Source organism: Phalangium opilio, unplaced genomic scaffold, assembly GCF_054372755.1.
Source record: "Phalangium opilio isolate 3A_F unplaced genomic scaffold, DU_Popi_V2 ptg000088l_1, whole genome shotgun sequence".
In the NCBI taxonomy this organism is placed as follows: domain Eukaryota; kingdom Metazoa; phylum Arthropoda; class Arachnida; order Opiliones; family Phalangiidae; genus Phalangium; species Phalangium opilio.
In genome coordinates this window covers 413,192-440,237 of record NW_028324193.1, presented here as the reverse complement: position 1 = coordinate 440,237, position 27,046 = coordinate 413,192, and the positions used below count along the sequence as shown (strand labels likewise).

The window sequence follows — 27,046 nt, the reverse complement described above, 5'->3', positions numbered from 1 at the left end:
TTTTGCAGAAGTAGTTTTTCGACTGTATAATTGCAACTAATTACAGGGTAGTCCTATGAGTTGAGCATATTTTACTTACGCACATTGTCCGTTGGTCTAGGGATATGATACTCGCTTTGACTGCGAGTGGTCCCGGGTTCAAATCCCGGACAGCCCCGAGTTCTTTCAGAAGTAATTTAGCAACTATTTAAATGCAACTAACTACAGGGTAGACCTATGAGTTTGGCATATTTTACTCGAACACACGGTCCGTTGGTCAAAGGGTATGATACTCGCTTAGGGTGTGAGTGGTCCTGGGTTCAAATCCCGGACGGACCCGAGCTTTTGAAGAAGTAGTTTTGGGACTATATAATTGCAACTAATTACAGGGTAGTCCTATGAGTTGAGCATATTTTACTTACGCACATTGTCCGTTGGTCAAGGGGTATGATACTCGCTTTGACTGCGAGTGGTCCCGGGTTCAAATCCCGGACAGACCCGAGTTCTTTCAGAAGTAATTTAGTAACTATTTAAATTCAACTAACTACAGGGTAGACCTAGGAGTTGGGCATATTTTTCTTGAACACATGGTCCGTTGGTCTAGGGGTATGATACTCGCTTAGGGTGCGAGTCGTCCCGGGTTCAAATCCCGGACGGACCCGAGTTTTTGCAGAAGTAATTTAGTGACTATTTAAATGCAACTTATTAATCTGTAGCCCTATGAATTGAGCATATTTCTATTCCATACATGGTGCGCTGGTCTAGGGGTATGATACACGCTTTGGGTGCGAGTGTTCTAGGTTTCAAATCCCGGACGTATCCGAGTTTTTGCAGAAGTAGTTTTGGGACTATATAATTGCAACTAATTACTGGGTAGTCCTATGAGTTGAGCATGTTTTACTTACGCAGATTGTCCGTTGGTCTAGGGGTATGATACTCGCTTTGACTACGAGTGGTCCCGGGTTCAAATCCCGGACGGACCCGAGTTTTTGTAGAAGTAATTTAGTGACTATTTAAATGCAACTAATTAATATGTAGCCCTATAAATTGAGCATATTTCTATTCCATACATGGTGCGCTGGTCTAGGGGTATGATAATCGCTTTGGGTGCGAGTGTTCTAGGTTTCAAATCCCGGACGTATCCGAGTTTTTGCAGAAGTAGTTTTGTGACTATTTAATTGCAACTAATTACAGGGTAGTCCCATGAGTTGAGCATGTTTTACTTACGCAGATTGTCCGTTGAACTAGGGGTATGATACTCGCTTTGGCTGCGAGTGGTCCCGGGCTCAAATCCCGGACAGACCCGAGTTCTTTCAGAAGTAATTTAGTAACTATTTAAATGCAACTAACTACAGGGTAGACCCATGAGTTTGGCATATTTTACTTACAGACATGGTCCGTTGGTCTAAGAGTATGATACTCGCTTAGGGTGCGAGAGGTCCCGGGTTCAAATCACGGACGGACCCGAGTTTTTGAAGAAGTAATTTAGTGACTATTTAAATGCAACTAATTAATTTGTAGCCCTATGAATTGAGCATATTTCTCCTCCATCAATGGTGCGCTGGTCTAGGGGTATGACACTCGCTTTGAGTGCGAGTGTTCTAGGTTTCAAAACCCGGACGCACCCGAGTTTTTGCAGAAGTAGTTTTGTGACTATTTAATTGCAACTATTTACAGGGTAGGCCTATGAGTTGAGCACATTTTTCTTACAGATATGGTCCGTTGGTGTAGGGGTATGATACTCGCTTTGGGTGCGAGTGGTCCCGGTTTCAAATCCCAGACGGACCCAAGTTTTTGCAGAAGTAGTTTTGTGACTATTTAATTGCAACTAATTACAGGGTAGTCCTATGAGTTGAGCATATTTTACTTACGCAGATTGTCCGTTGGTCTAGGGGTATGATACTCGCTTTGGCTGCGAGTGGTCCCGGGTTCAAATCCCGGACAGACCCGAGTTCTTTCAGAAGTAATTTAGCAACTACACTCTTAAAAATTTCTGTTCCATTCAGAACAAAACTCCGTTCAGAGGGCTTGTCCCCTACGCAGCACACTCTTTTGTTTCTTTGAGAACAGAATGTTCTTAGTTCAACATAGAACAGCATATATCTGTTCATCGAAGAACAGAATTTTTGTTCTTGATATAGAACATAAACATGTTTTTTTTAGAACAATATATTGTTCGTGGAGTTGAGCATAAAGTAGGTTTTACAAGAACAATCTGCAGTTCTTGAAAGAGAACAGGAAGAATGTTTTCTTAGCACATCAATTTGTTCTTCATTTATAACCTTAGACCGTTCTTGCTAGAACAGACTCTGTTCTTAATGCAGAACATGACCGTTTCATTTTGCATTATGTTTAGTTCTTGATTCTGACCTTAGAGCAGTTTTGGGTGGAACTGTACCTTGTTCTACGTTCAGAACATTGCACAGTTTATGTTAGAACAGGAGGACGTTTCCAATGTAGAACAATAAATAGCTATTTCCATAATGGTAGGCTGTTTTCAGTTCAGAACTTAGAACAGTTGCTGCTAGAACAGGATATTGTTTTCATTGTAGTTTAAAAACAGTTCTTTTTAGAACTGTAGATTGTTTTTTAATAAGAGCATTGCCCAGTTATTGCTAGAACAGGAACTAGTTCTTAGTATAGAACAATGAATAGCTTTTAAAAGAACGGTTTAATGTGTTTGGTTTTAAACTTCAAACAGTTGTCGGAATAAAACATCAAGAGGTTATGGTTTACATCTTTACGTTGGTCTTGGTTCATAACATCGAATTTGCTTATTAGAACAAGATTTTATACTCACCTTAAGAGTAGAAAGCTATCGAAATCGCACGTGACGGAACTAAACCTAAAAACGTCCCTTTTTCAGGCTACAAATGTATAGTGCCATTAAAGAATAGTGCTAGATTTTTCTCAAACAATTTTAATTATTGAAATTTTTGTTATAAACACAACTTTGGTTTGAAAACTTATAATTCAGTAAATTTCTGATAGTGAAATAAATTTTGACAGTTAAGGTCTATAATATCCCAAGACAAAATTACTACGTTAGTTGATTAACAAAATTAGTTACTGAAATGGAGACCTTTTTGGAGTCCAATCCAAAGATAATTTTTTGGATGTACTCCAAGCTTTTTTTCAATTTAAGAGGGTATTGCAAATTAAAGCAATAATCGGAAGAAAAGAGGCAACAAATTGCCCGATTTGCAGAAGTGCAAAATATTTCAGTATCTTCAATTGTTATCTTCACTTCAGATTTTAGGAAGTTGCTGGTTTCAAATACCATTAGTGGTGTTACTGGTCGATTGGTTTCCTTAATTGCAACATTGGGAATTCAACAGACGTTCTTATAAATAATTTATAAATACTTACATCATTAGTTGCATATAGTAATTTCGCGTTTTCGTTCAAACCAATTGGCAACAAAAGCTCAGCAGCAATAACTTCGTACTCTTAAGATATAAAGAACACATTTTTCATCTTTCAAAAGCACAAAAGTTTCTAATTTTAATACCTTCGAAAATATTTTCTAAAACAATGTCCTTTTCATTTTCTAAAATATTTAAAAGTTCCGCGGCCTTGGGCTTTTTTTTACATAATTCGATTAGCCGTTTGGCTATTTTCTTGAAATGGCTCCAAAAAATATTTTCCAATTCAGAAGATGGTTTTCTCATTACACAACCAAGTTCCTCCAATAACTAATTGGAAATTTTTAAACAGTTCAAATCGATTGGCTTATTTCAAATTTTTCCACAGCGAAGAGCTCTTACCCCTTGTTCAGTCTTCAACACAGGAAACTTCTCTACTAAGGACGAGGTGGTAGTACTATTATTCAAGGCAAGACTCCTGCGAATTTTGAACGTTTTGGACATTTTTTCCTTAACAACTGCAGGATCTGGTTTGGTTTTGCTCAGTTCTTTTGCAAGAGCCACCAGATGAGCTTCAGTGGAACTTTCATCTTCTGCCAAATCCTCAACATTATGCTAAATTTTAATCAATAACTGTATTAAATACATGATATTGACCAGAATTAATATATATATATTACCTGAAAATGTTTTTCTCTATTTTTCTTAAGCACTTCACTTCTTGCTCCTGTACCCATTTCAGAAACTTCCTTTTTCCTGTTCTTGTTTAGATATGAATACTTCTTTTTGTTTTCAATGACTGATTTTATGTGTGTCATTGTCAAGCGCTCGTGTCTGAACTTTTGGTCCAATGATACATACCATGATTCCTGCAAAACCCTCACTGCTTAATTTAAAGCTAATTCTTGTAAATAATTTTTAACTTACATAGCCGTTGCAGCTTTGTAAATTGTTTTTATCCTTAAGGAATTTGTACTTTTTTATGAGTTCAACACATACTCTCACCTTATCATCGTGTGATGGAAACCTAGAAACGAATAGACCTTAATGGTTATAATTATATACACCAAGTGTTTTATCCATTCGGCTAATTGTTTTGGTTACGGAAAATCCACTAAAGATTTACCAAGTTGTTTTAAAAATAGCCTAAATTTTCATGCTCATTTATCTAATAATTCCCTGGCCAAGATTTCTTAATGTCAATAAAATTAACAATAACTTCGCTATGCCTTACAATTTGAATTGACGAAGAGACTCGTACAGAGCGCAAAGAATGTTGGACCTGTTCTTCTTAAGAAACACGTCAGAGTTTTTTCCTTTTATCATATTTTCTATATCCATGGGAAATGATGGTATATTGTAATCAGTCGGCAGGGGAAGCTCTTTTAGTTCCTCTGAATCAACTTCTAATGAATCTTCTTCAGTGCATTGTTGTAATGATAAAGGGGAACTGGATGCTTGAGAACTCGATACTCCAGAACTACGTTTGTGTATAAAGAACACTTATTTCAAGAATTTGTTTAATTTTTTGGAAAACTATCTTTTTACTGTGTAAAAATATTGTGTTTAACAAACTCGAAGAGAAGTGTAGTGCTGTAGTTATTTCGCGCTTAAAATTAGTTACATCTAAAATTTTAAACGATTAATTAGCACGTATAAAGGGAGGGTGAAGTGAAAATCAAGTTATTTTTTATCGGTTCATCTACTAATTATAAGACCATTCTTCGTAGTGAAATATTCAGGAAATACTTCCGAATGATTTTAAAATTCAAATTAGGTTCAGATTTCAAGGCTAATTTGAAATTAGGATCTCCGACCAATCGCATAACGCCCTGCCTTTTAGTTAACAAAATTCTTGTGGCACGTTCCGTGTTGAATGAAATTTATGGCTAGATTTGATAAAATTTGCGCGCGATGCGAAAATTGAGACGCAAGACAAGGAGCGTGCCACGATAGTGTTACACGTTTCTCGGTCCATTTCTTGATCTTAATAAATATACGAGACTGACTATACGATATTTCACATAAAATGAATACAATTGTTTGTTATATAAATATATAAATATATAAATATTTATATATTTATATATTTATATATTGATTTAATATTTCGGACACAACATAAAGACAATTTTCCGAAATCTGCCCATATTTTTGGACACATTAACTAAGGTGAAAAGGTGGCGATTTTCATTTTATCTTATTGGTTTTATATAAAAATGCTTACCTTCTGGAGTTGTTGATTTGCATAGTACTATTATTCTGAGAAATTTCTAAGCAATCAATTTCTGGAATAGCTCTTAGCTTTGTTTTATCAGCAGGTAAATCGTCAGTTTTTTTTATGTTGATCCAATCTTCCCACTCTGACGAATATTGTTGTAGATAATCAATTTTTTTTTCGAATTCACGAGTGACACTTTCGATTAACATTGGAACTGTTGAACTTGAATCAATAGAAAGAACTAACTTCGACTCGTTGCAAGTCACGTGGTATTGCATTTCACTCATTGTCCTGAAAGAGCCAATGTTCTAATTTTACGTAATATTTCCCTTCGCAGTGATGCAATTTGAGTGGAGTATGCGCCAGAATATCATCTGGGTAAATTATTTTCCAAATTCCGCCATCTTTCACGCAATAAGAAGCTAAATGATTTTCGTATTCAATGATTTCATAAATTCGTCCACAAATTACATGTGAAAGGTTCACTTTTAGGACATAGACCACATTAAAAAAAACAGGTACATCGTCCAATAAAATCGAAGTAATGAAAAGAAAATCTTTTTTATATTTCACGTTGTCATGAACTAAAAATTTCAAAGCAAGAACAGTACTGGGTTCTTCTTCCAGCTGCAAAAATTCTAAGAGTTTTTCTCTCAAACTTCGAGGGAGTATTTTAAATGACATTATCGATGCTTTACCGTGGTCAAATTCTGTTTCAAAGCTACAACTACCACTCTGCTGCCAACAAAGCATGTGTTGATGTCTTTGACTTAGTGTTTTTCCAATATTTTTAAAGTTTTTTACTTTAGCTGCCAAGTTTTTAAAATATTGATGTTTTGCCTCGAATCTCATACACCAAAAGTTGATCAAGGGTCCGAATTGTTCAGTTAGACGGGCATAATGAATGAGGAAATGCATTTTCGGTATAAATGATTGAGGGGATATTTCCTTTAACAAATCACTAAAGTCTTTAACAATTCTTTCTAAATAGGCGAGCCACGACCTACAAATAATGGGCGCTATTACAATTTGAACAATTTCTGTGAGAATTAGTAATAGCATCCAGTATTTGTTGTCTTTTGGAACAGCATTTCCGCATATTATGGGAAGAATGTAAAAGAGACATTTATTTTGTGACGCACTACCAATTATCTTTCCTTGAGGTGATAAAATACTTTTATTTAAAGGTACTGGTCTATTTTTCAGTTCAAGTTCCCCATAGCTGAAGTTCTGAATTTTCCAATTAATTAAGTCCAAGGACATGTATCCTTCTTTAACAATGGACTTAATTACTATCTTTAAAATTTTTGGCACAACGCCTTCAAAAATATCATGCATTATGTCAGGCGGAAGAGATTCGGTTATTTTGAAATGTGGTAGGGTTTGAAACGGGGACTCTTTATTAACACCATAAATAATCTTATTGTCAGTGTTAAGCTTAACCTGAGATAAGTGATAATTATGTACTTCCTCCGTTCTCAGGATATATTTTGTCTCTTCAAATATGGAATAAATTTCCTCTTTTTTGGCCATGCAAAATCTACAGATTCGATTATGCGAGAAATTTGTACTAAAACCACCAAATGAGTGGCTTGAAAGATTGTCAGCGTAAATTGTTCCAACGGTTCCAGTTACATGAAAATCATACTTGGATAAATAAAACCCTCGTGTTTGAAGACTCTTAAGATCTTCACAGATTGGTTTGAAAACCATATCATAACCATATTTTTCTACATCTTTATATTTAGCAATAGCCGATAGGTATATTTGGCTGAGCTTGCTTTTTTTTGATGGGCTAACATTTCCGATAGTAAAATAAACTAATGTTAATTTATGAAGCCCTCTTTTGCCGCCTAACGGATTGCACACCTCGACTTCATCCAAATAATAGTTTAAATTTAAACAAATGTTATTTTGCTTGGCAAAAAAGCCATGTCGTTTAAAAATTTCACCATCATTATAAGCTTTCAACACTGCACCTGACCTAGCATGATCTGAGTTCTCTACAATATTTTGAAATATATCATCGTGTTGAAGTAACATCTGAAGCAAGGGAAGTAACGGTACTACCATAAATGTGTCTCGAACTTCCTTTCTTTTAACAATTCTAGAACCTAAGTAGTGCTCTTGTGCCTCTATTAAATTCAGGGAACTTTTACAGAAAGAATTTAAACGATGTTCGCTTTTTAAAATCTGCAGCACTGGTTCAGACATATAAATCCCTCCCATTTCATTACAAGTATTAACATAACTTTCAAAAAAATTAAAGAAATCATTAGAAATATCGTTTGCCGTTGATAGTGGAATCTTATATTTTTCTCTGATCTTTAACATAAGCATAGCTGCTTGATACTCAGGCCTTGCCCTTTCTAATTTTTCAGCATTTATGTGACCAATGTTAACTTGTGGCTCAGTTTCATAATCTAAATCATCGCTATCAACCTCTTCTGTTCTTGAAAATTGTGTTTGCGATAGACATGTTTTTTGTAAGACTCAAAGTTTTTGTATCCAACTCCGCATCCACCAACTGCACAAGTTATTCGAAAGAAAGCACTTGTCATGTGAAGATTTTTAACATGAGACAAGTGCTTTCCTAGGGTGTGCCTCGTTGCATTACATATAGAGCAAGAGTATCGGCTTATTTCTTTAGCCATTGTGTCCAAATGTACAGCAGTATTTGTCAATATCAAAGGAATTCTGTTGTAAAAGAAATGGACCTCAGTGTTAAACTAAACAATAAATTCAGGTTATGAGCATATACTGCAATAAAGATTTAATTATGGAAGACAGGTGTCTATTATGGAAATTATGACCTCCCTTATAATACTACCCTGCTAGTACCGATATTTAGTGTTTCTTTTTGACTTTTCCTAGTTTATTTTTAGAAAGCCGGTTTGCTCTAAATAATCTCGGTTAAATCGAATATAATCAGCCTCTTAAAGTCCTTGCTAAACATTGGCCGACTATAGACCAATTCTAAAACCAGGGTGGAAATTTGAGCCATTACCTCCGTTCGAGACTCCATTTGAAATTGGGCTATATATTTTGCCTTGTAAAAATTGTCTGACTTTCTCTCTTTTGGTTAGGCCTAAAATTCATTTTGAAAAAGTTCTAGCTTGCAAAGTAAAGGAACGGCTTGTACAATTTTCCAAATGCAGGTGTTTTATCTCCACGGAGGGCTCGATTTTCCAAGAACAGGGCATCTCTTTTCTGAGCTATTTTCCCTACTGATAAGTTTGACAGTAACTAAAATGAGAGGGCTGGGATGGAGAGAAGTTTGGCTGTCCTTGGATTTTATCGTAGAGTGTGGCAAAGGCGCAACAAAAGCAAAGGAGTAAAAGACCGAGAAACTGGCAAATAGTTTCCAAACCCGAGCTGTCGGAGTCTTAAGCTATAGGGTCTTTGCGCGTGACGTCAGGTTACCTACCTCCTTTCCTCTCCGCTTGCCGGCTGCCCGCTCTGGCCACGTTGGGACGCCATGTTGACATGCCCTGAAAACCGTTTTTCGCCCCCTATTTCTTCTCCCTTTTTACTCTCGCGCAAAGACCCTATAGAGATTTTAATGGGAAATTTCAGCAAATGTCCTAGCCCTAGAAACTAGAACTATTTTCTTTCCCTTTAACCTCCCCCTCCCCAATGCAAGCGACAGGGTACGACCTACCTAATTCCTTCGCGACTTCCAACATTCAAAGAGAAAAAATATTTTCATCATTCGAATAATCTCATTTTAGACCGTCGAGATTTGCTTTAATAGATCTACGTCGATTTCACACCGTCACGCTCCCTCAGAAATTATTGAGATATTTATAGTTTTTTAGATAGTTTTCAGTTGAAGTTTTCGGTTTTAGGAAAAATCTGAATTATTATGTCTAAAGGAAATGGATGGCTTTCGAAAGTAAGTAATATGAAGTACCTAGTAGTGGAATACCGAAACACACAAACTAAAATTACTTAGCCGTTTTTTAGATTAGAGCGTCAGAAGCTGGAACCCGAGCAATTTTGGAGAACCAAATAGTAAAATTGAGGAGGGAGCACAGTAAAGAAATTAAAAGTGAACCCAAACGTTAAACACGTTAGATTTACACTTGAAAAGGAAAAATAATAAGCTTGGTTTATGAATATCTTTAGCCAAAGAAGAATCAATTTTTCAATTGAAAAGAGAACTTAATGTGCAAGAGTCACAAAAGAAACATGAATTAGATGAATTAAAAAGAAAGCATGAAAAAGAGGTTAATGGTAAGTTCTAAATTTTTTCTGATAATCCGTTTATTTTTTAAATGTTGTATTATTTTATTATTATATTTATATTTGACATAGAGTACAAAGCTGTTATTCGACGATTAAAAGAAGAGAACGCGGAGTTGCATGAGGATTTAAATTTGCTGCTCCAAAGCAGTAGAAAACGACCAAAAATTGGGTAATCAACAGCTTCAACTTTTTTGTGATAGTGAACCCCCCCCCCATACCATTCGTCAATTTGGTAACACTTTTGGGTACTACAAGCATATTAAAGCGACTGTTCGGAAGTTTGCTTTCAAAAACGTTTTGCTCGCCCGTAACAATTAAGAACATATACTAATTTCTAGACTTGTAAAACCCGCAAGCTTCCTTAGTCACTTAAGGCCAACTATGAACTATAGGTGCATATTGTTTGTAATTTAGTGTTGGAACTCAAACTCAGATTACAGACTGTCCAGAAGATAGTCAGTGCTCTATAAGAGCAAACATAGACAGTCTGCCAAGTTTGGGCCAAGATAGCGAAGACGCTGACTACGATTTTTGTAAATAAAATAATTTAAAAAGTAAATAAAATAATATTTTTAAAAACCGTCTTCCTGAACGCACTATCATGGGGGTGGACACACTGACATGGTATTTGGAAACATCTGCGTATAGAGCTATCCCAGAAAAGAACCGCGAACATGCTATGCAAAAAATTACAGTTTGTAAATATAAATACACTTACCTAGTTTGAGTGAACAATTCAAACTATCTTTCGATCTATATGTAATAAAACACCTAAAAGAAAAGTTTTCATTTCAGCAAATTGTGAATGGGGAAATTTTGTTGCAACTAAAATTACATCTACTTACTATTTGGACACTTCCGGATTTGCTAAAGCCAGCTCTTCTCGCTGTACGACGCTCAGTCCACTCTCGCCAGGGCTGTTCCTTTCCATTTACTTTGGGGAACGCGCCCCCATACGGTATTTTACTTTTCAATGGGGAAGGTTATTCAGAAGTGAATTCTCCCCCCTACTCGTATTTTTACCTCCCTAACCACGCGTTGTTACCATCACGGGATAAAAGGACTATTTCTTAGAAGAAGAAAAAACTAGAAGTCGTGTTTGTTCTTCCCATATACTCTCTTGTAACGTTAGAAACACTAAGTTCACCCTTAGAAAACCCGTTTTTACAGGTAAATCAACAGTAACGCAAGAGTGTCCGATAGTGTGGAAGAGTCCAACTTTCGATAGGTATCAAGTGGGGGTGTTGTTACTCCATTAAATCTAGTTCCGTTAAAAGTATTAATCTGAATGAAATCTTAAAATTGCATTAATTCCGACAAATCACTTAAATCTGGAGAAACAAAAGAAAGTCTTCGTTAATCTATGCGAATCATAAATAACCTCAAATCGGGAGTAAGTCCGTAAATACACTAAAATTCCGAAGCATTTAAATTGGGAGTATATTGAAGTCTGTGTAATCTATAATTTTTTGAGAACCATCTGGAAATCGTCCAATTTTTAGGAAGTACTTTGCAATATTTTAATAATTAATAAATATCAAGAAATAACTGCTCATTTTTAAGGCATTTGAAATAAGATATTTCATTGTGAATCATGAATAATAAAGAAATTAATTGAGAATCTTGCAAAACAGTAGGAAATAGCGGGAATCGCGTGAACCTTTCAAGAAATACAGTATAGGTTTATATAAAATTATGAGATTAATAAGAATCATAAAGAATCTATTGAGAATCAGCTTTAATTCAAATCAGTTAAACACATTTTTGAGTGTCCGAACCTCAACTTGAAATATTCTGAAAATTAGTGATTTTGTCGGCGTAAAATTTGGCATATGGATTTCTAACAGTGAGATGAGGCTAATAATTCAAATTTTTATCTTATGCGTTTATTGGCTACGAAAAAACCTAAAAAATGCCATGATTTTCAATAGGATTTTGTTTTGTTATACTCAAATTAACCGCATTTGATACGGGCTACTTCATATTCTTCCAGGATAAACCGTAACCCTTTATCAGACATTACATTACCAATTTTATAAAGTACGGGTGAATTTCCGTATAGAATTTAAATTCAACCCTCATCCAATTCGTTTATAATAACTGTTCCATGAAGTAGTTCCAGGTTGGAACAAAAATTACTTCATTGTAAGAACAGTACTGATGTTGTTGATGCCGCCACCAAGCGAATACATACAGAATGTGAAATACATTTTAATACAATGTTTGTAGTTAATGTTTTCGTAGAAATAGATGTCAAATTAAATTTGTTAGATATCTAACAATAGGTATTGACTTCAAAGTGTTAGAAAATAAAGGCTTAAAAAATGCAGTGTTTGCAATTTAAAACTGTTCTGATACGGCCTATAAATTGTTCATACCAGAACGAAATGAAAAGCCACACCCTTAGAACTAAATTTCGTTCTATTTGGAACATATGATTTTAAGAACTGTTGTCAGCAAAACTTAAAATTGTTTTCAGAGAGACTCCAGTTCTGATTTGAACTTGCAAGCTACCGAAAGAACAGTTTTTTACCAGCTGGAACAAAAGTCGTTTTTTATAGAACTAAATAGTTCATCAAAGAACAGTTTCAGAACAGAAATTTTTAAGAGTGTATTTAAATGCAACTAACTACAAGGTAGACCTATGAGTTGGGTATATTTTACTCGAACACACGGTCCGTTGGTCTAGGGGTATGATACTCGCTTAGGGTGCGAGTGGTCCCGGGTTCAAATCACAGACGGACCCAAGCTTTTGCAGAAGTAGTTTTGGGACTGTATAAATGCAACTAATTACAGGGTAGTCCTATGAGTTGAGCATATTTTACTTACGCACATTGTCCGTTGGTCTAGGAGTATGATACTCGCTGTGGCTGCGAGTGGTCACGGGTTCAAATCCCGGACAGACCCGAGGTCTTTCAGAAGTAATTTAGCAACTATTTAAATGCAACTAACTACAGGGTAGACCTATGAGTTGGGCATATTTTTCTTGAACACACGGTCCGTTGGTCTAGGGGTATGATACTCGGTTAGGGTGCGAGTGGTCCCGGGTTCAAATCCCGGAAGGACCCGAGTTTTTGCAGAAGTAATTTAGTGACTATTTAAATGCAACTAAATAATTTGTAGCCCTATGAATTGAGCATATTTCTATTCCATACATGGTGCGCTGGTCTAGGGGTATGATACTCCCTTTTGGGTGCGAGTGTTCTAGGTTTCAAATCCCGGACGCACCCGAGTTTTTGCAGAAGTAGTTTTGTGACTATTTAATTGCAACTATTTACAGGGTAGGCCTATGAGTTGAGCACATTTTTCTTACACATATAGTCCGTTGGTCTAGGGGTATGATACTCGCTTTTGGTGCGAGTGGTCCCGGGTTCAAATCCCGGACGGACCCAAGTTTTTGCAGAAGTAGTTTTGCGACTATTTAATTGCAACTAATTACAGGGTAGTCCTATGAGTAGAGCACATTTTATTTACGCATATTGTCCGTTTGTCTAGGGGTATGATACTCGCTTTGGCTGCGAGTGGTCCCGGGTTCAAATCCCGTACAGACCCGAGTTCTTTCAGAAGTAATTTAGCAACTATTTAAATGCAACTAACTACAGGGTAGACCTATGAGTTGGGCATATTTTACATGAACACACGTTCCGTTGGTCTAGGGGTATGATACTTGCTTAGGGTGCGAGTGGTCCCGGGTTCAAATCCCGGACGGACCCGAGCTTTTGCAGAAGTAGTTTTGGGACTGTATAAATGCAACTAATTACAGGGTAGTCCTATGAGTTGAGCATATTTTACTTACGCACATTGTCCGTTGGTCTAGGGGTATGATACTCGCTTTGACTGCGAGTGGTCCCGGGTTCAAATACCGGACAGACCCGAGTTCTTTCAGAAGTAATTTAGTAACTATTTAAACTCAACTAACTACAAGGTAGACCTATGAGTTGGGCATATTTTTCTTGGACACGCGGTCCGTTGGTCTAGGGGTATGATACTCGGTTAGGGTGCGAATGGTCCCGGGTTCAAATCCCGGACGGACCCGAGTTTTTGCAGAAGTAAATTAGTGACTATTTAAATGCAACTAATTAATTTGTAGCCCTATGAATTGAGCATATTTCTATTCCATACATGGTGCCCTGGTCTAGGGGTATGATACTCGCTTTGGGTGCGAGTGTTCTAGGTTTCAAATCCCGAACGTACCCGAGTTTTTGCAAAAGTAGTTTTGTGACTATTTAATTGCAACTAATTACAGGGTAGTCCTATGAGTTGAGCATATTTTACTTATGCAGATTGTCCGTTGGTCTAGGGGTATGATACTCGCTTAGGGTGCGAGTGGTCCCGGGTTCAAATCCCGGACGGACCCGAGATTTTGCAGAAGTAGTTTTGGGACTATATAATTGCAACAAATTACAGGGTAGTCCTATGAGTTGAGCATATTTTACTTACGCAGATTGTCCGTTGGTCTAGGGGTATGATACTCGCTTTGACTGCGAGTGGTCCCGGGTTCAAATCCCGGACAGACCCGAGTTCTTTCAGAAGTAATTTAGCAACTATTTAAATGCAACTAACTACAGGGTAGACCTATGAGTTGGGCATATTTTACTCGAACACACGGTCCGTTGGTCTAGGGGTATGATACTTGCTTAGGGTGCGAGTGGTCCCGGGTTCAAATCCCGGACGGACCCGAGCTTTTGCAGAAGTAGTTTTGGGACTGTATAAATGCAACTAATTACAGGGTAGTCCTATGAGTTGAGCATATTTTACTTACGCACATTGTCCGTTGGTCTAGGGGTATGATACTCGCTTTGACTGCGAGTGGTCCCGGGTTCAAATCCCGGACAGACCCGAGTTCTTTCAGAAGTAATTTAGTAACTATTTAAACTCAACTAACTACAAGGTAGACCTATGAGTTGGGCATATTTTTCTTGGACACACGGTCCGTTGGTCTAGGGGTATGATACTCGGTTAGGGTGCGAGTGGTCCCGGGTTCAAATCCCGGACGGACCCGAGTTTTTGCAGAAGTAATTAAGTGACTATTTAAATGCAACTAATTAATTTGTAGCCCTATGAATTGAGCATATTTCTATTCCATACATGGTGCCCTGGTCTAGGGGTATGATACTCGCTTTGGGTGCGAGTGTTCTAGGTTTCAAATCCCGAACGTACCCGAGTTTTTGCAAAAATAGTTTTGTGACTATTTAATTGCAACTAATTACAGTGTAGTCCTATGAGTTGAGCATATTTTACTTACGCAGATTGTCCGTTGGTCTAGGGGTATGATACTCGCTTTGGCTGCGAGTGGTCCCGGGTTCATATCCTGGACAGACCCGAGTTCTTTCAGCTGTAATTTAGTAATTATTTAAATGCAACTAACTACAGGGTAGTCCTATGAGTTGAGCACATTTTATTCACGCATATTGTCCGTTTGTCTAGGGGTATGATACTCGCTTTGGCTGCGAGTGGTCCCGGGTTCAAATCCCGTACAGACCCGAGTTCTTTCAGAAGTAATTTAGCAACTATTTAAATGCAACTAACTACAGGGTAGACCTATGAGTTGGGCATATTTTACATGAACACACGTTCCGTTGGTCTAGGGGTATGATGCTCGCTTAGGTTGCGAGTGGTCCCGGGTTCAAATCCCGGACGGACCCGAGATTTTGCAGAAGCAGTTTTGGGACTATATAATTGCAACAAATTAAAGGGTAGTCCTATGAGTTGAGCATATTTTACTTACGCAGATTGTCCGTTGGTCTAGGGGTATGATACTCGCTGTGGCTGCGAGTGGTCCCGGGTTCAAATCCCGGACAGACACGAGTTTTTTCAGAAGTAATTTAGCAACTATTTAAATGCAACTAATTACAGGGTAGTCCTATGAGTTGAGCATATTTTACTAACGCACATTGTCCGTTGGTCTAGGGGTATGATACTCGCTTTGACTGCGAGTGGCCCCGGGTTCAAATCCCGGAGGGACCCGAGTTCTTTCAGAAGTAATTTAGTAACTATTTAAACTCAACTAACTACAAGGTAGACCTATGAGTTGGGCATATTTTTCTTGGACACACGATCCGTTGGTCTAGGGGTATGATACACGGTTAGGGTGCGAGTGGTCCCGGGTTCAAATCCCGGACGGACCCGAGTTTTTGCAGAAGTAATTTAGTGACTATTTAAATGCAACTAATTAATTTGTAGCCCTATGAATTGAGCATATTTCTATTCCATACATGGTGCCCTGGTCTAGGGGTATGATACTCGCTTTGGGTGCGAGTGGTCCCAGGTTCAAATCCCAGACGGACCCAAGTTTTTGCAGAAGTAGTTTTGTGACTATTTAATTGCAACTAATTACAGGGTAGTCCTATGAGTTGAGCATATTTTACTTACGCAGATTGTCCGTTGGTCTAGGGGTATGATACTCGCTTTGGCTGCGAGTGGTCCCGGGTTCAAATCCCGGACAGACCCGAGTTCTTTCAGAAGTAATTTAGTAACTATTTAAACTCAACTAACTACAAGGTAGACCTATTAGTTGAGCACATTTTTCTTACACATATGGTCCGTTGGTCTAGGGGTATGATACTCGCTTTGGGTGCGAGTGGTCCCGGGTTCAAATCCCGGACGGACCCAAGTTTTTGCAGAAGTAGTTTTGTGACTATTTAATTGCAACTAATTACAGGGTAGTCCTATGAGTTGAGCATATTTTACTTACGCACATTGTCCGTTGGTCTAGGGGTATGATACTCGCTTTGACTGCGAGTGGTCCCGGGTTCAAATCCCGGACAGACCCGAGTTCTTTCAGAAGTAATTTAGTAACTATTTAAATTCAACTAACTACAGGGTAGACCTATGAGTTGGGCATATTTTTCTTGACCACATGGTCCGTTGGTCTAGGGGTATGATACTCGGTTAGGGTGCGAGTGGTCCCGGGTTCAAATCACGGACGAACACGAGTTTTTGCAGAAGTAATTTAGTGACTATTTAAATGCAACTAATTAATTTGTAGCCCTATGAATTGAGCATATTTCTATTCCATACATGGTGCGCTGGTCTAGGGGTATGATACTCGCTTTGGGTGCGAGTGGTCCCGGGTTCAAATCCCGGACGAATCCAAGTTTTTGCAGAAGTAGTTTTGTGACTATTTAATTGCAACTAATTACAGGGTAGTCCTATGAGTTGAGCATATTTTACTTACGCAGATTGTCCGTTGGTCTAGGGGTATGATACTCGCTTAGGGTGCGAGTGGTCCAAGGTTCAAATCCCAGACGGACCCAAGCTTCTGCAGAAGTAGTTTTGGGACTGTATAAATGCAACTAATTACAGGGTAGTCCTATGAGTTGAGCATATTTTACTTACGCACATTGTCCATTGGTCTAGGGGTATGATACTCGCTTTGTCTGCGAGTGGCCCCGGGTTCAAATCCCGGACAGACCCGAGTTCTTTCAGAAGTAATTTAGTAACTATTTAAACTCAACTAACTACATGGTAGACCTATGAGTTGGGCATATTTTTCTTGAACACACGGTCCGTTGGTCTAGGGGAATGATACTCGGTTAGGGTGCGAGTGGACCCGGGTTCAAATCCCGGACGGACCCGAGTTTTTGCAGAAGTAATTTAGTGACTTTTTAAATGCAACTAATTAATTTGTAGCCCTTTGAATTGAGCATATTTCTATTCCATACATGGTGCGCTGGTCTAGGGGTATGATACTCCCTTTGGGTGCGAGTGTTCTACGTTTCAAATCCCGGACGCACCCGAGTTTTTGCAGAAGTAGTTTTGTGACTATTTAATTGCAACAAATTACAGGGTAGTCCTATGAGTTGAGCATATTTTTCTTACGCAGATTGTCCGTTGGTCTAGGGGTATGATACTCGCTTAGGGTGCGAGTGGTCCCGGGTTCAAATCCCGGACGGACCCGAGATTTTGCGGAAGTAGTTTTGGGACTGTATAATTGCAACTAATTACAGGGTAGTCCTATGAGTTGAGCATATTTTACCTACGCACATTGTCCGATGGTCTAGGGGTATGATACTCGCTTTGGGTTTGAGTGGTCCCGGGTTCAAATCCCGGACGGACCCAAGTTTTTTCAGAAGTAATTTAGTAACTATTTAAACTCAACTAACTACAGGGTAGACCTATGAGTTGGGCATATTTTTCTTGAACACACGGTCCGTTGGTCTAGGGGTATGATACTCGGTTAGGGTGCGAGTGGACCCGGGTTCAAGTCCCGGACGGACCCGAGTTTTTGCAGAAGTAGTTTTGTGACTATTTAATTGCAACTAATTACAGTGTAGTCCTATGAGTTGAGCATATTTTACCTACGCAGATTGTCCGTTGGTCTAGGTGTATGAAACTCGCTTTGGCTGCGAGTGGTCCCGGTTTCAAATCCCGAACAGACCCGAGTTCTTCCAGAAGTAATTTAGTAACTATTTAAATTCAACTAACTAAAGGGTAGACCTACGAGTTGGGCATATTTTACTCGAACACACGGTCCGTTGGTCTAGGGGTAAGATACTCGCTTAGGGTGCGAGTGGTCCCAGGTTCAAATCCCGGACGGACCCGAGCTTTTGCAGAAGTAGTTTTGGGACTGTATAATTTGAACTAATTACAGGTTAGTCCTACGAGTTGAGCATATTTTACTTATGCACATTGTCCGTTGGTCTAGGGGTATGATACTCGCTTTGACTGCGAGTGGTCCCGGGTTCAAATCCCGGAAAGACCCGAGTTCTTTCAGAAGTAATTTAGTAACTATTTAAATTCAACTAACTACAGGGTAGACCTATGAGTTGGGCATATTTTTCTTGAACACATGGTCCGTTGGTCTAGGGGATGATACTCGCTTAGGGTGCGAGTGGTCCCGGGTTCAAATCCCGGAGGGACCCGAGTTTTTGCAGAAGTAATTTAGTGACTATTTAAATGCAACTAATTAATTTGTAGCCCTATGAATTGAGCATATTTCTACATGGTCCGTTGGTCTAGGGGTATGATACTCGCTTTGGGTGCGAGTGGTCCCGGGTTCAAATCCCAGACGGACCCAAGTTTTTGCAGAAGTAGTTTTGTGACTATTTAATTGCAACTAATTACAGGGTAGTCCTATGAGTTGAGCATATTTTACTTACGCAGATTGTCCGTTGGTCTAGGGGTATGATACTCGCTGTGGCTGCGAGTGGTCACGTGTTCAAATCCCGGACAGACCCGAGTTCTTTCAGAAGTAATTTAGCAACTATTTAAATGCAACTAACTACAGGGTAGACCTATGAGGTGGCATATTTTACTCGAACACACGGTCCGTTGGTCTGGGGGTATGATACTCGCTTAGGGTGCGAATGGTCCCGGGTTCAAATCCCGGACGGACACGAGTTTTTGCAGAAGTAATTTAGTGACTATTTAAATGCAACTAATTAATTTGTAGCCCTATGAATTGAGCATATTTCTACATGGTCCGTTGGTCTAGGGGTATGATACTCGCTTTGGGTGCGAGTGGTCCCGGGTTCAAATCCCAGACGGACCCAAGTTTTTGCAGAAGTAGTTTTGTGACTATTTAATTGCAACTAATTACAGGGTAGTCCTATGAGTTGAGCATATTTTACTTACGCAGATTGTCCGTTGGTCTAGGGGTATGATACTCGCTTTGGCTGCGAGTGGTCCCGGGTTCAAATCCCGGACAGACCCGAGTTCTTTCAGAAGTAATTTAGTAACTATTTAAACTCAACTAACTACAAGGTAGACCTATTAGTTGAGCACATTTTTCTTACACATATGGTCCGTTGGTCTAGGGGTATGATACTCGCTTTGGGTGCGAGTGGTCCCGGGTTCAAATCCCGGACGGACCCAAGTTTTTGCAGAAGTAGTTTTGTGACTATTTAATTGCAACTAATTACAGGGTAGTCCTATGAGTTGAGCATATTTTACTTACGCACATTGTCCGTTGGTCTAGGGGTATGATACTCGCTTTGACTGCGAGTGGTCCCGGGTTCAAATCCCGGACAGACCCGAGTTCTTTCAGAAGTAATTTAGTAACTATTTAAATTCAACTAACTACAGGGTAGACCTATGAGTTGGGCATATTTTTCTTGACCACATGGTCCGTTGGTCTAGGGGTATGATACTCGGTTAGGGTGCGAGTGGTCCCGGGTTCAAATCACGGACGAACACGAGTTTTTGCAGAAGTAATTTAGTGACTATTTAAATGCAACTAATTAATTTGTAGCCCTATGAATTGAGCATATTTCTATTCCATACATGGTGCGCTGGTCTAGGGGTATGATACTCGCTTTGGGTGCGAGTGGTCCCGGGTTCAAATCCCGGACGAATCCAAGTTTTTGCAGAAGTAGTTTTGTGACTATTTAATTGCAACTAATTACAGGGTAGTCCTATGAGTTGAGCATATTTTACTTACGCAGATTGTCCGTTGGTCTAGGGGTATGATACTCGCTTAGGGTGCGAGTGGTCCAAGGTTCAAATCCCAGACGGACCCAAGCTTCTGCAGAAGTAGTTTTGGGACTGTATAAATGCAACTAATTACAGGGTAGTCCTATGAGTTGAGCATATTTTACTTACGCACATTGTCCATTGGTCTAGGGGTATGATACTCGCTTTGTCTGCGAGTGGCCCCGGGTTCAAATCCCGGACAGACCCGAGTTCTTTCAGAAGTAATTTAGTAACTATTTAAACTCAACTAACTACATGGTAGACCTATGAGTTGGGCATATTTTTCTTGAACACACGGTCCGTTGGTCTAGGGGAATGATACTCGGTTAGGGTGCGAGTGGACCCGGGTTCAAATCCCGGACGGACCCGAGTTTTTGCAGAAGTAATTTAGTGACTTTTTAAATGCAACTAATTAATTTGTAGCCCTTTGAATTGAGCATATTTCTATTCCATACATGGTGCGCTGGTCTAGGGGTATGATACTCCCTTTGGGTGCGAGTGTTCTACGTTTCAAATCCCGGACGCACCCGAGTTTTTGCAGAAGTAGTTTTGTGACTATTTAATTGCAACAAATTACAGGGTAGTCCTATGAGTTGAGCATATTTTTCTTACGCAGATTGTCCGTTGGTCTAGGGGTATGATACTCGCTTAGGGTGCGAGTGGTCCCGGGTTCAAATCCCGGACGGACCCGAGATTTTGCGGAAGTAGTTTTGGGACTGTATAATTGCAACTAATTACAGGGTAGTCCTATGAGTTGAGCATATTTTACCTACGCACATTGTCCGATGGTCTAGGGGTATGATACTCGCTTTGGGTTTGAGTGGTCCCGGGTTCAAATCCCGGACGGACCCAAGTTTTTTCAGAAGTAATTTAGTAACTATTTAAACTCAACTAACTACAGGGTAGACCTATGAGTTGGGCATATTTTTCTTGAACACACGGTCCGTTGGTCTAGGGGTATGATACTCGGTTAGGGTGCGAGTGGACCCGGGTTCAAGTCCCGGACGGACCCGAGTTTTTGCAGAAGTAGTTTTGTGACTATTTAATTGCAACTAATTACAGTGTAGTCCTATGAGTTGAGCATATTTTACCTACGCAGATTGTCCGTTGGTCTAGGTGTATGAAACTCGCTTTGGCTGCGAGTGGTCCCGGTTTCAAATCCCGAACAGACCCGAGTTCTTCCAGAAGTAATTTAGTAACTATTTAAATTCAACTAACTAAAGGGTAGACCTACGAGTTGGGCATATTTTACTCGAACACACGGTCCGTTGGTCTAGGGGTAAGATACTCGCTTAGGGTGCGAGTGGTCCCAGGTTCAAATCCCGGACGGACCCGAGCTTTTGCAGAAGTAGTTTTGGGACTGTATAATTTGAACTAATTACAGGTTAGTCCTACGAGTTGAGCATATTTTACTTATGCACATTGTCCGTTGGTCTAGGGGTATGATACTCGCTTTGACTGCGAGTGGTCCCGGGTTCAAATCCCGGAAAGACCCGAGTTCTTTCAGAAGTAATTTAGTAACTATTTAAATTCAACTAACTACAGGGTAGACCTATGAGTTGGGCATATTTTTCTTGAACACATGGTCCGTTGGTCTAGGGGATGATACTCGCTTAGGGTGCGAGTGGTCCCGGGTTCAAATCCCGGAGGGACCCGAGTTTTTGCAGAAGTAATTTAGTGACTATTTAAATGCAACTAATTAATTTGTAGCCCTATGAATTGAGCATATTTCTACATGGTCCGTTGGTCTAGGGGTATGATACTCGCTTTGGGTGCGAGTGGTCCCGGGTTCAAATCCCAGACGGACCCAAGTTTTTGCAGAAGTAGTTTTGTGACTATTTAATTGCAACTAATTACAGGGTAGTCCTATGAGTTGAGCATATTTTACTTACGCAGATTGTCCGTTGGTCTAGGGGTATGATACTCGCTGTGGCTGCGAGTGGTCACGTGTTCAAATCCCGGACAGACCCGAGTTCTTTCAGAAGTAATTTAGCAACTATTTAAATGCAACTAACTACAGGGTAGACCTATGAGGTGGCATATTTTACTCGAACACACGGTCCGTTGGTCTGGGGGTATGATACTCGCTTAGGGTGCGAATGGTCCCGGGTTCAAATCCCGGACGGACACGAGTTTTTGCAGAAGTAATTTAGTGACTATTTAAATGCAACTAATTAATTTGTAGCCCTATGAATTGAGCATATTTCTACATGGTCCGTTGGTCTAGGGGTATGATACTCGCTTTGGGTGCGAGTGGTCCCGGGTTCAAATCCCAGACGGACCCAAGTTTTTGCAGAAGTAGTTTTGTGACTATTTAATTGCAACTAATTACAGGGTAGTCCTATGAGTTGAGCATATTTTACTTACGTACATTGTCCGTTGGTCTAGGGGTATGATACTCGCTTTGACTGCGAGTGGTCCCGGGTTCAAATCCCGGACAGACCCGAGTTCTTTCAAAACTAATTTAGCAACTATTTAAATGCAACTAACTACAGGGTAGACCTATGAGTTGGGCATATTTTACTCGAACACACGGTCCGTTGGTCTAGGGGTATGATACTTACTTAGGGTGCGAGTGGTCCCGGGTTCAAATCCCGGACGGACCCGAGCTTTTGCAGAAGTAATTTAGTGACTTTTTAAATGCAACTAATTAATTTGTAGCCCTTTGAATTGAGCATATTTCTATTCCATACATGGTGCGCTGGTCTGGGGGTATGATACTCCCTTTGGGTGCGAGTGTTCTAGGTTTCAAATCCCGGACGCACCCGAGTTTTTGCAGAAGTAGTTTTGTGACTATTTAATTGCAACTAATTACAGGGTAGTCCTATGAGTTGAGCATATTTTACTTACGCAGATTGTCCGTTGGTCTAGGGGTATGATACTCGCTTAGGGTGCGAGTGGTCCCGGGTTCAAATCCCGGACGGACCCGAGATTTTGCGGAAGTAGTTTTGGGACTATATAATTGCAACTAATTACAGAGTAGTCCTATGAGTTGAGCATATTTTACTTACGTACATTGTCCGTTGGTCTAGGGGTATGATACTCGCTTTGACTGCGAGTGGTCCCGGGTTCAAATCCCGGACAGACCCGAGTTCTTTCAAAACTAATTTAGCAACTATTTAAATGCAACTAACTACAAGGTAGACCTATGAGTTGGGTATATTTTACTCGAACACACGGTCCGTTGGTCTAGGGATATGATACTCACTTAGGGTGCGAGTGGTCCCGGGTTCAAATCCTAGACGGACCCGAGCTTTTGCAGAAGTAGTTTTGGGACTGTATAATTGCAAGTAATTACAGGGTAGTCCTATGAGTTGAGCATATTTTACTTACGTACATTGTCCGTTGGTCTAGGGGTATGATACTCGCTTTGACTGCGAGTGGTCCCGGGTTCAAATCCCGGACAGACCCGAGTTCTTTCAAAACTAATTTAGCAACTATTTAAATGCAACTAACTACAGGGTAGACCTATGAGTTGGGCATATTTTACTCGAACACACGGTCCGTTGGTCTAGGGGTATGATACTTACTTAGGGTGCGAGTGGTCCCGGGTTCAAATCCCGGACGGACCCGAGCTTTTGCAGAAGTAATTTAGTGACTTTTTAAATGCAACTAATTAATTTGTAGCCCTTTGAATTGAGCATATTTCTATTCCATACATGGTGCGCTGGTCTGGGGGTATGATACTCCCTTTGGGTGCGAGTGTTCTAGGTTTCAAATCCCGGACGCACCCGAGTTTTTGCAGAAGTAGTTTTGTGACTATTTAATTGCAACTAATTACAGGGTAGTCCTATGAGTTGAGCATATTTTACTTACGCAGATTGTCCGTTGGTCTAGGGGTATGATACTCGCTTAGGGTGCGAGTGGTCCCGGGTTCAAATCCCGGACGGACCCGAGATTTTGCGGAAGTAGTTTTGGGACTATATAATTGCAACTAATTACAGAGTAGTCCTATGAGTTGAGCATATTTTACCTACGCACATTGTCCGATGGTCTAGGGGTATGATACTCGCTTTGGGTTTGAGTGGTCCCGGGTTCAAATCCCGGACGGACCCAAGTTTTTGCAGAAGTAGTTTTGGGACTGTATAATTGCAACTAATTACAGGGTAGTCCTATGAGTTGAGCATATTTTACTTACGCACATTGTCCGTTGGTCTAGGGGTATGATACTCGCTTTGACTGCGAGTGGCCCCGGGTTCAAATCCCGGACAGACCCGAGTTCTTTCAGAAGTAATTTAGTAACTATTTAAACTCAACTAACTACAGGGTAGACCTATGAGTTGGGCATATTTTTCTTGAACACACGGTCCGTTGGTCTAGGGGTATGATACTCGGTTAGGGTGCGAGTGGACCCGGGTTCAAGTCCCGGACGGACCCGAGTTTTTGCAGAAGTAATTTAGCAACTATTTAAATGCAACTAACTACAGGGTAATCCTATGAGTTGGGCATATTTTACTCGAACACACGGTCCGTTGGTCTAGGGGTATGATACTCGGTTAGGGTGCGAGTGGTCCCGGGTTCAAATCCCGGAGGGACCCGAGTTTTTGCAGAAGTAATTTAGTGACTATTTAAATGCAGCTAATTGATTTGTAGCCCTATGAATTGAGCATATTTCTACATGGTCCGTTGGTCTAGGGGTATGATACTCGCTTTGAGTGCGAGTGGTCCCCGGTTCAAATCCCAGACGAACCCAAGTTTTTGCAGAAGTAGTTTTGTGACTATTTAATTGCAACTAATTACAGGGTAGTCCTATGAGTTGAGCATATTTTACTTACGCAGATTGTCCGTTGGTCTAGGGGTATGAAACTCGCTTTGGCTGCGAGTGGTCCCGGGTTCAAATCCCGGACAGACCCGAGTTCTTTCAGAAGTAATTCAGCAACTATTTAAATGCAACTAACTACAAGGTAGACCTATGAGTTGGGTATATTTTACTCGAACAAACGGTCCGTTGGTCTAGGGATATGATACTCACTTAGGGTGCGAGTGGTCCCGGGTTCAAATCCTAGACGGACCCGAGCTTTTGCAGAAGTAGTTTTGGGACTGTATAATTGCAACTAATTACAGGGTAGTCCTATGAGTTGAGCATATTTTCCTTACGTACATTGTCCGTTGGTCTAGGGGTATGATACTCGCTTTGACTGCGAGTGGTCCCGGGTTCAAATCCCGGACAGACCCGAGTTCTTTCAAAACTAATTTAGTAACTATTTAAATGCAACTAACTACAGGGTAGACCTATGAGTTGGGCATATTTTACTCGAACACACGGTCCGTTGGTCTAGGGGTATGATACTTACTTAGGGTGCATGTGGTCCCGGGTTCAAATCCCGGACGGACCCGAGCTTTTGCAGAAGTAATTTAGTGACTATTTAAATGCAACTAATTAATTTGTATCCCTATGAATTGAGCATATTTCTGTTCCATACATGGTGCCCTGGTCTAGGGGTATGATACTCGCTTTGGGTGCGAGTGTTCTACGTTTCAAATCCCGGACGTACCCGAGTTTTTACAAAAGTAGTTTTGTGACTATTTAATTGCAACTAATTACAGGGTAGTCCTATGAGTTGAGCATATTTTACTTACGCAGATTGTCCGTTGGTCTAGGGGTATGATACTCGCTTTGGCGCGAGTGGTCTCGGGTTCAAATCCCGGACAGACCCGAGTTCTTTTAGCTGTAATTTAGAAATTATTTAAATGCCACTAACTACATGGTAGTCCTATGAGTTGAGCACATTTTACTTACGCACATTGTCCGTTTGTCTAGTGGTATGATATTCGCTTTGGCTGCGAGTGGTCCCGGGTTCAAATCCCGTACAGACCCGAGTTCTTTCAGAAGTAATTTAGCAACTATTTAAATGCAACTAACTACAGGGTAGACATATGAGTTGGGCATATTTTACATGAACACACGGTCCGTTGGTCTAGGGGTATGAATCTCGCTTAGGGTGCGAGTGGTCCCGGGTTCAAATCCCGGACGGACCCGAGATTTTGCGGAAGTAGTTTTGGGACTACATAATTGCAACTAATTACAGGGTAGTCTTATGAGTTGAGCATATTTTACTTACGCACATTGTCCGTTGTTCTAGGAGTATGACACTCGCTTAGGTGTGAGTGGTCTCGGGTTCTAATCCCGGACGGACCCGAGTTTTTGCAGAAGTAGTTTTGTGACTATTTAATTGCAACTAATTACAGGGTAGTCCTATGAGTTGAGCATATTTTACTTACGCAGATTGTCCGTTGGTCTAGGGGTATGAAACTCGCTTTGGCTGCGAGTGGTCCCGGGTTCAAATCCCGGACAGACCCGAGTTCTTTCAGAAGTAATTTAGCAACTATTTAAATGCAACTAACTACAAGGTAGACCTATGAGTTGGGTATATTTTACTCGAACAAACGGTCCGTTGGTCTAGGGATATGATACTCACTTAGGGTGCGAGTGGTCCCGGGTTCAAATCCTAGACGGACCCGAGCTTTTGCAGAAGTAGTTTTGGGACTGTATAATTGCAACTAATTACAGGGTAGTCCTATGAGTTGAGCATATTTTACTTACGTACATTGTCCGTTGGTCTAGGGGTATGATACTCGCTTTGACTGCGAGTGGTCCCGGGTTCAAATCCCGGACAGACCCGAGTTCTTTCAAAACTAATTTAGCAACTATTTAAATGCAACTAACTACAGGGTAGACCTATGAGTTGGGCATATTTTACTCGAACACACGGTCCGTTGGTCTAGGGGTATGATACTTACTTAGGGTGCGAGTGGTCCCGGGTTCAAATCCCGGACGGACCCGAGCTTTTGCAGAAGTAATTTAGTGACTATTTAAATG

At 40.2% G+C, this 27,046-nt stretch overlaps 2 protein-coding genes, 1 long non-coding RNA gene and 21 other non-coding genes across 25 annotated transcripts; 22 read left to right on the top strand and 2 right to left on the bottom strand.

The window, feature by feature from the left end:
- The first annotated feature begins 568 nt into the window (after positions 1-568).
- TRNAP-AGG (transfer RNA proline (anticodon AGG)) lies at positions 569-640 on the top strand. The gene has a single exon. It is a non-coding gene; the product is annotated as a tRNA-Pro (tRNA).
- A 2,238-nt stretch (positions 641-2,878) lies between these two features.
- On the bottom strand, positions 2,879-4,230 carry LOC149647589 (uncharacterized). The gene is made up of 5 exons (XM_089849381.1): positions 4,025-4,230; positions 3,747-3,959; positions 3,491-3,674; positions 3,349-3,428; positions 2,879-3,289 (listed from the first exon to the last, which is right to left on the bottom strand). Exons 1-5 carry the CDS (start codon positions 4,160-4,162, stop codon positions 3,020-3,022), a joined length of 885 nt encoding a protein of 294 aa, XP_089705507.1. The 5' UTR covers positions 4,163-4,230; the 3' UTR covers positions 2,879-3,019.
- Positions 4,231-5,844: 1,614 nt separating this feature from the next.
- LOC149647588 (uncharacterized) lies at positions 5,845-7,794 on the bottom strand. Its single transcript, XM_089849358.1, has one exon. It carries the CDS (start codon positions 7,792-7,794, stop codon positions 5,845-5,847), a length of 1,950 nt encoding a protein of 649 aa, XP_089705484.1.
- Positions 7,795-9,189: 1,395 nt separating this feature from the next.
- LOC149647587 (uncharacterized) lies at positions 9,190-10,397 on the top strand. Of its 2 annotated transcripts, XR_016371642.1 has the most exons (3): positions 9,190-9,801; positions 9,883-9,982; positions 10,228-10,397. It is a non-coding gene; the product is annotated as an uncharacterized LOC149647587 (long non-coding RNA). The 2 variants fall into 2 exon arrangements; XR_016371641.1 differs by lacking the exon at positions 9,190-9,801 and having other exon boundaries at positions 9,837-9,982.
- A 2,735-nt stretch (positions 10,398-13,132) lies between these two features.
- Positions 13,133-13,204, top strand: TRNAQ-UUG (transfer RNA glutamine (anticodon UUG)). The gene has a single exon. It is a non-coding gene; the product is annotated as a tRNA-Gln (tRNA).
- Positions 13,205-14,098: 894 nt separating this feature from the next.
- On the top strand, positions 14,099-14,170 carry TRNAP-AGG (transfer RNA proline (anticodon AGG)). The gene has a single exon. It is a non-coding gene; the product is annotated as a tRNA-Pro (tRNA).
- A 250-nt stretch (positions 14,171-14,420) lies between these two features.
- Positions 14,421-14,492, top strand: TRNAP-AGG (transfer RNA proline (anticodon AGG)). Its single transcript has one exon. It is a non-coding gene; the product is annotated as a tRNA-Pro (tRNA).
- A 250-nt stretch (positions 14,493-14,742) lies between these two features.
- TRNAP-AGG (transfer RNA proline (anticodon AGG)) lies at positions 14,743-14,814 on the top strand. Its single transcript has one exon. It is a non-coding gene; the product is annotated as a tRNA-Pro (tRNA).
- A 572-nt stretch (positions 14,815-15,386) lies between these two features.
- Positions 15,387-15,458, top strand: TRNAP-AGG (transfer RNA proline (anticodon AGG)). The gene has a single exon. It is a non-coding gene; the product is annotated as a tRNA-Pro (tRNA).
- Positions 15,459-16,352: 894 nt separating this feature from the next.
- On the top strand, positions 16,353-16,424 carry TRNAP-UGG (transfer RNA proline (anticodon UGG)). Its single transcript has one exon. It is a non-coding gene; the product is annotated as a tRNA-Pro (tRNA).
- Positions 16,425-17,640: 1,216 nt separating this feature from the next.
- On the top strand, positions 17,641-17,712 carry TRNAP-AGG (transfer RNA proline (anticodon AGG)). The gene has a single exon. It is a non-coding gene; the product is annotated as a tRNA-Pro (tRNA).
- Positions 17,713-17,962: 250 nt separating this feature from the next.
- TRNAP-AGG (transfer RNA proline (anticodon AGG)) lies at positions 17,963-18,034 on the top strand. Its single transcript has one exon. It is a non-coding gene; the product is annotated as a tRNA-Pro (tRNA).
- A 250-nt stretch (positions 18,035-18,284) lies between these two features.
- Positions 18,285-18,356, top strand: TRNAP-AGG (transfer RNA proline (anticodon AGG)). The gene has a single exon. It is a non-coding gene; the product is annotated as a tRNA-Pro (tRNA).
- Positions 18,357-19,556: 1,200 nt separating this feature from the next.
- On the top strand, positions 19,557-19,628 carry TRNAP-UGG (transfer RNA proline (anticodon UGG)). The gene has a single exon. It is a non-coding gene; the product is annotated as a tRNA-Pro (tRNA).
- Positions 19,629-20,844: 1,216 nt separating this feature from the next.
- On the top strand, positions 20,845-20,916 carry TRNAP-AGG (transfer RNA proline (anticodon AGG)). Its single transcript has one exon. It is a non-coding gene; the product is annotated as a tRNA-Pro (tRNA).
- Positions 20,917-21,166: 250 nt separating this feature from the next.
- On the top strand, positions 21,167-21,238 carry TRNAP-AGG (transfer RNA proline (anticodon AGG)). Its single transcript has one exon. It is a non-coding gene; the product is annotated as a tRNA-Pro (tRNA).
- Positions 21,239-21,488: 250 nt separating this feature from the next.
- Positions 21,489-21,560, top strand: TRNAP-AGG (transfer RNA proline (anticodon AGG)). The gene has a single exon. It is a non-coding gene; the product is annotated as a tRNA-Pro (tRNA).
- A 1,200-nt stretch (positions 21,561-22,760) lies between these two features.
- TRNAP-AGG (transfer RNA proline (anticodon AGG)) lies at positions 22,761-22,832 on the top strand. Its single transcript has one exon. It is a non-coding gene; the product is annotated as a tRNA-Pro (tRNA).
- Positions 22,833-23,082: 250 nt separating this feature from the next.
- Positions 23,083-23,154, top strand: TRNAP-AGG (transfer RNA proline (anticodon AGG)). Its single transcript has one exon. It is a non-coding gene; the product is annotated as a tRNA-Pro (tRNA).
- Positions 23,155-23,726: 572 nt separating this feature from the next.
- On the top strand, positions 23,727-23,798 carry TRNAP-AGG (transfer RNA proline (anticodon AGG)). The gene has a single exon. It is a non-coding gene; the product is annotated as a tRNA-Pro (tRNA).
- A 250-nt stretch (positions 23,799-24,048) lies between these two features.
- On the top strand, positions 24,049-24,120 carry TRNAP-AGG (transfer RNA proline (anticodon AGG)). Its single transcript has one exon. It is a non-coding gene; the product is annotated as a tRNA-Pro (tRNA).
- A 411-nt stretch (positions 24,121-24,531) lies between these two features.
- Positions 24,532-24,603, top strand: TRNAP-AGG (transfer RNA proline (anticodon AGG)). Its single transcript has one exon. It is a non-coding gene; the product is annotated as a tRNA-Pro (tRNA).
- A 1,530-nt stretch (positions 24,604-26,133) lies between these two features.
- On the top strand, positions 26,134-26,205 carry TRNAP-AGG (transfer RNA proline (anticodon AGG)). The gene has a single exon. It is a non-coding gene; the product is annotated as a tRNA-Pro (tRNA).
- A 732-nt stretch (positions 26,206-26,937) lies between these two features.
- On the top strand, positions 26,938-27,009 carry TRNAP-AGG (transfer RNA proline (anticodon AGG)). The gene has a single exon. It is a non-coding gene; the product is annotated as a tRNA-Pro (tRNA).
- Positions 27,010-27,046: the final 37 nt, after the last annotated feature.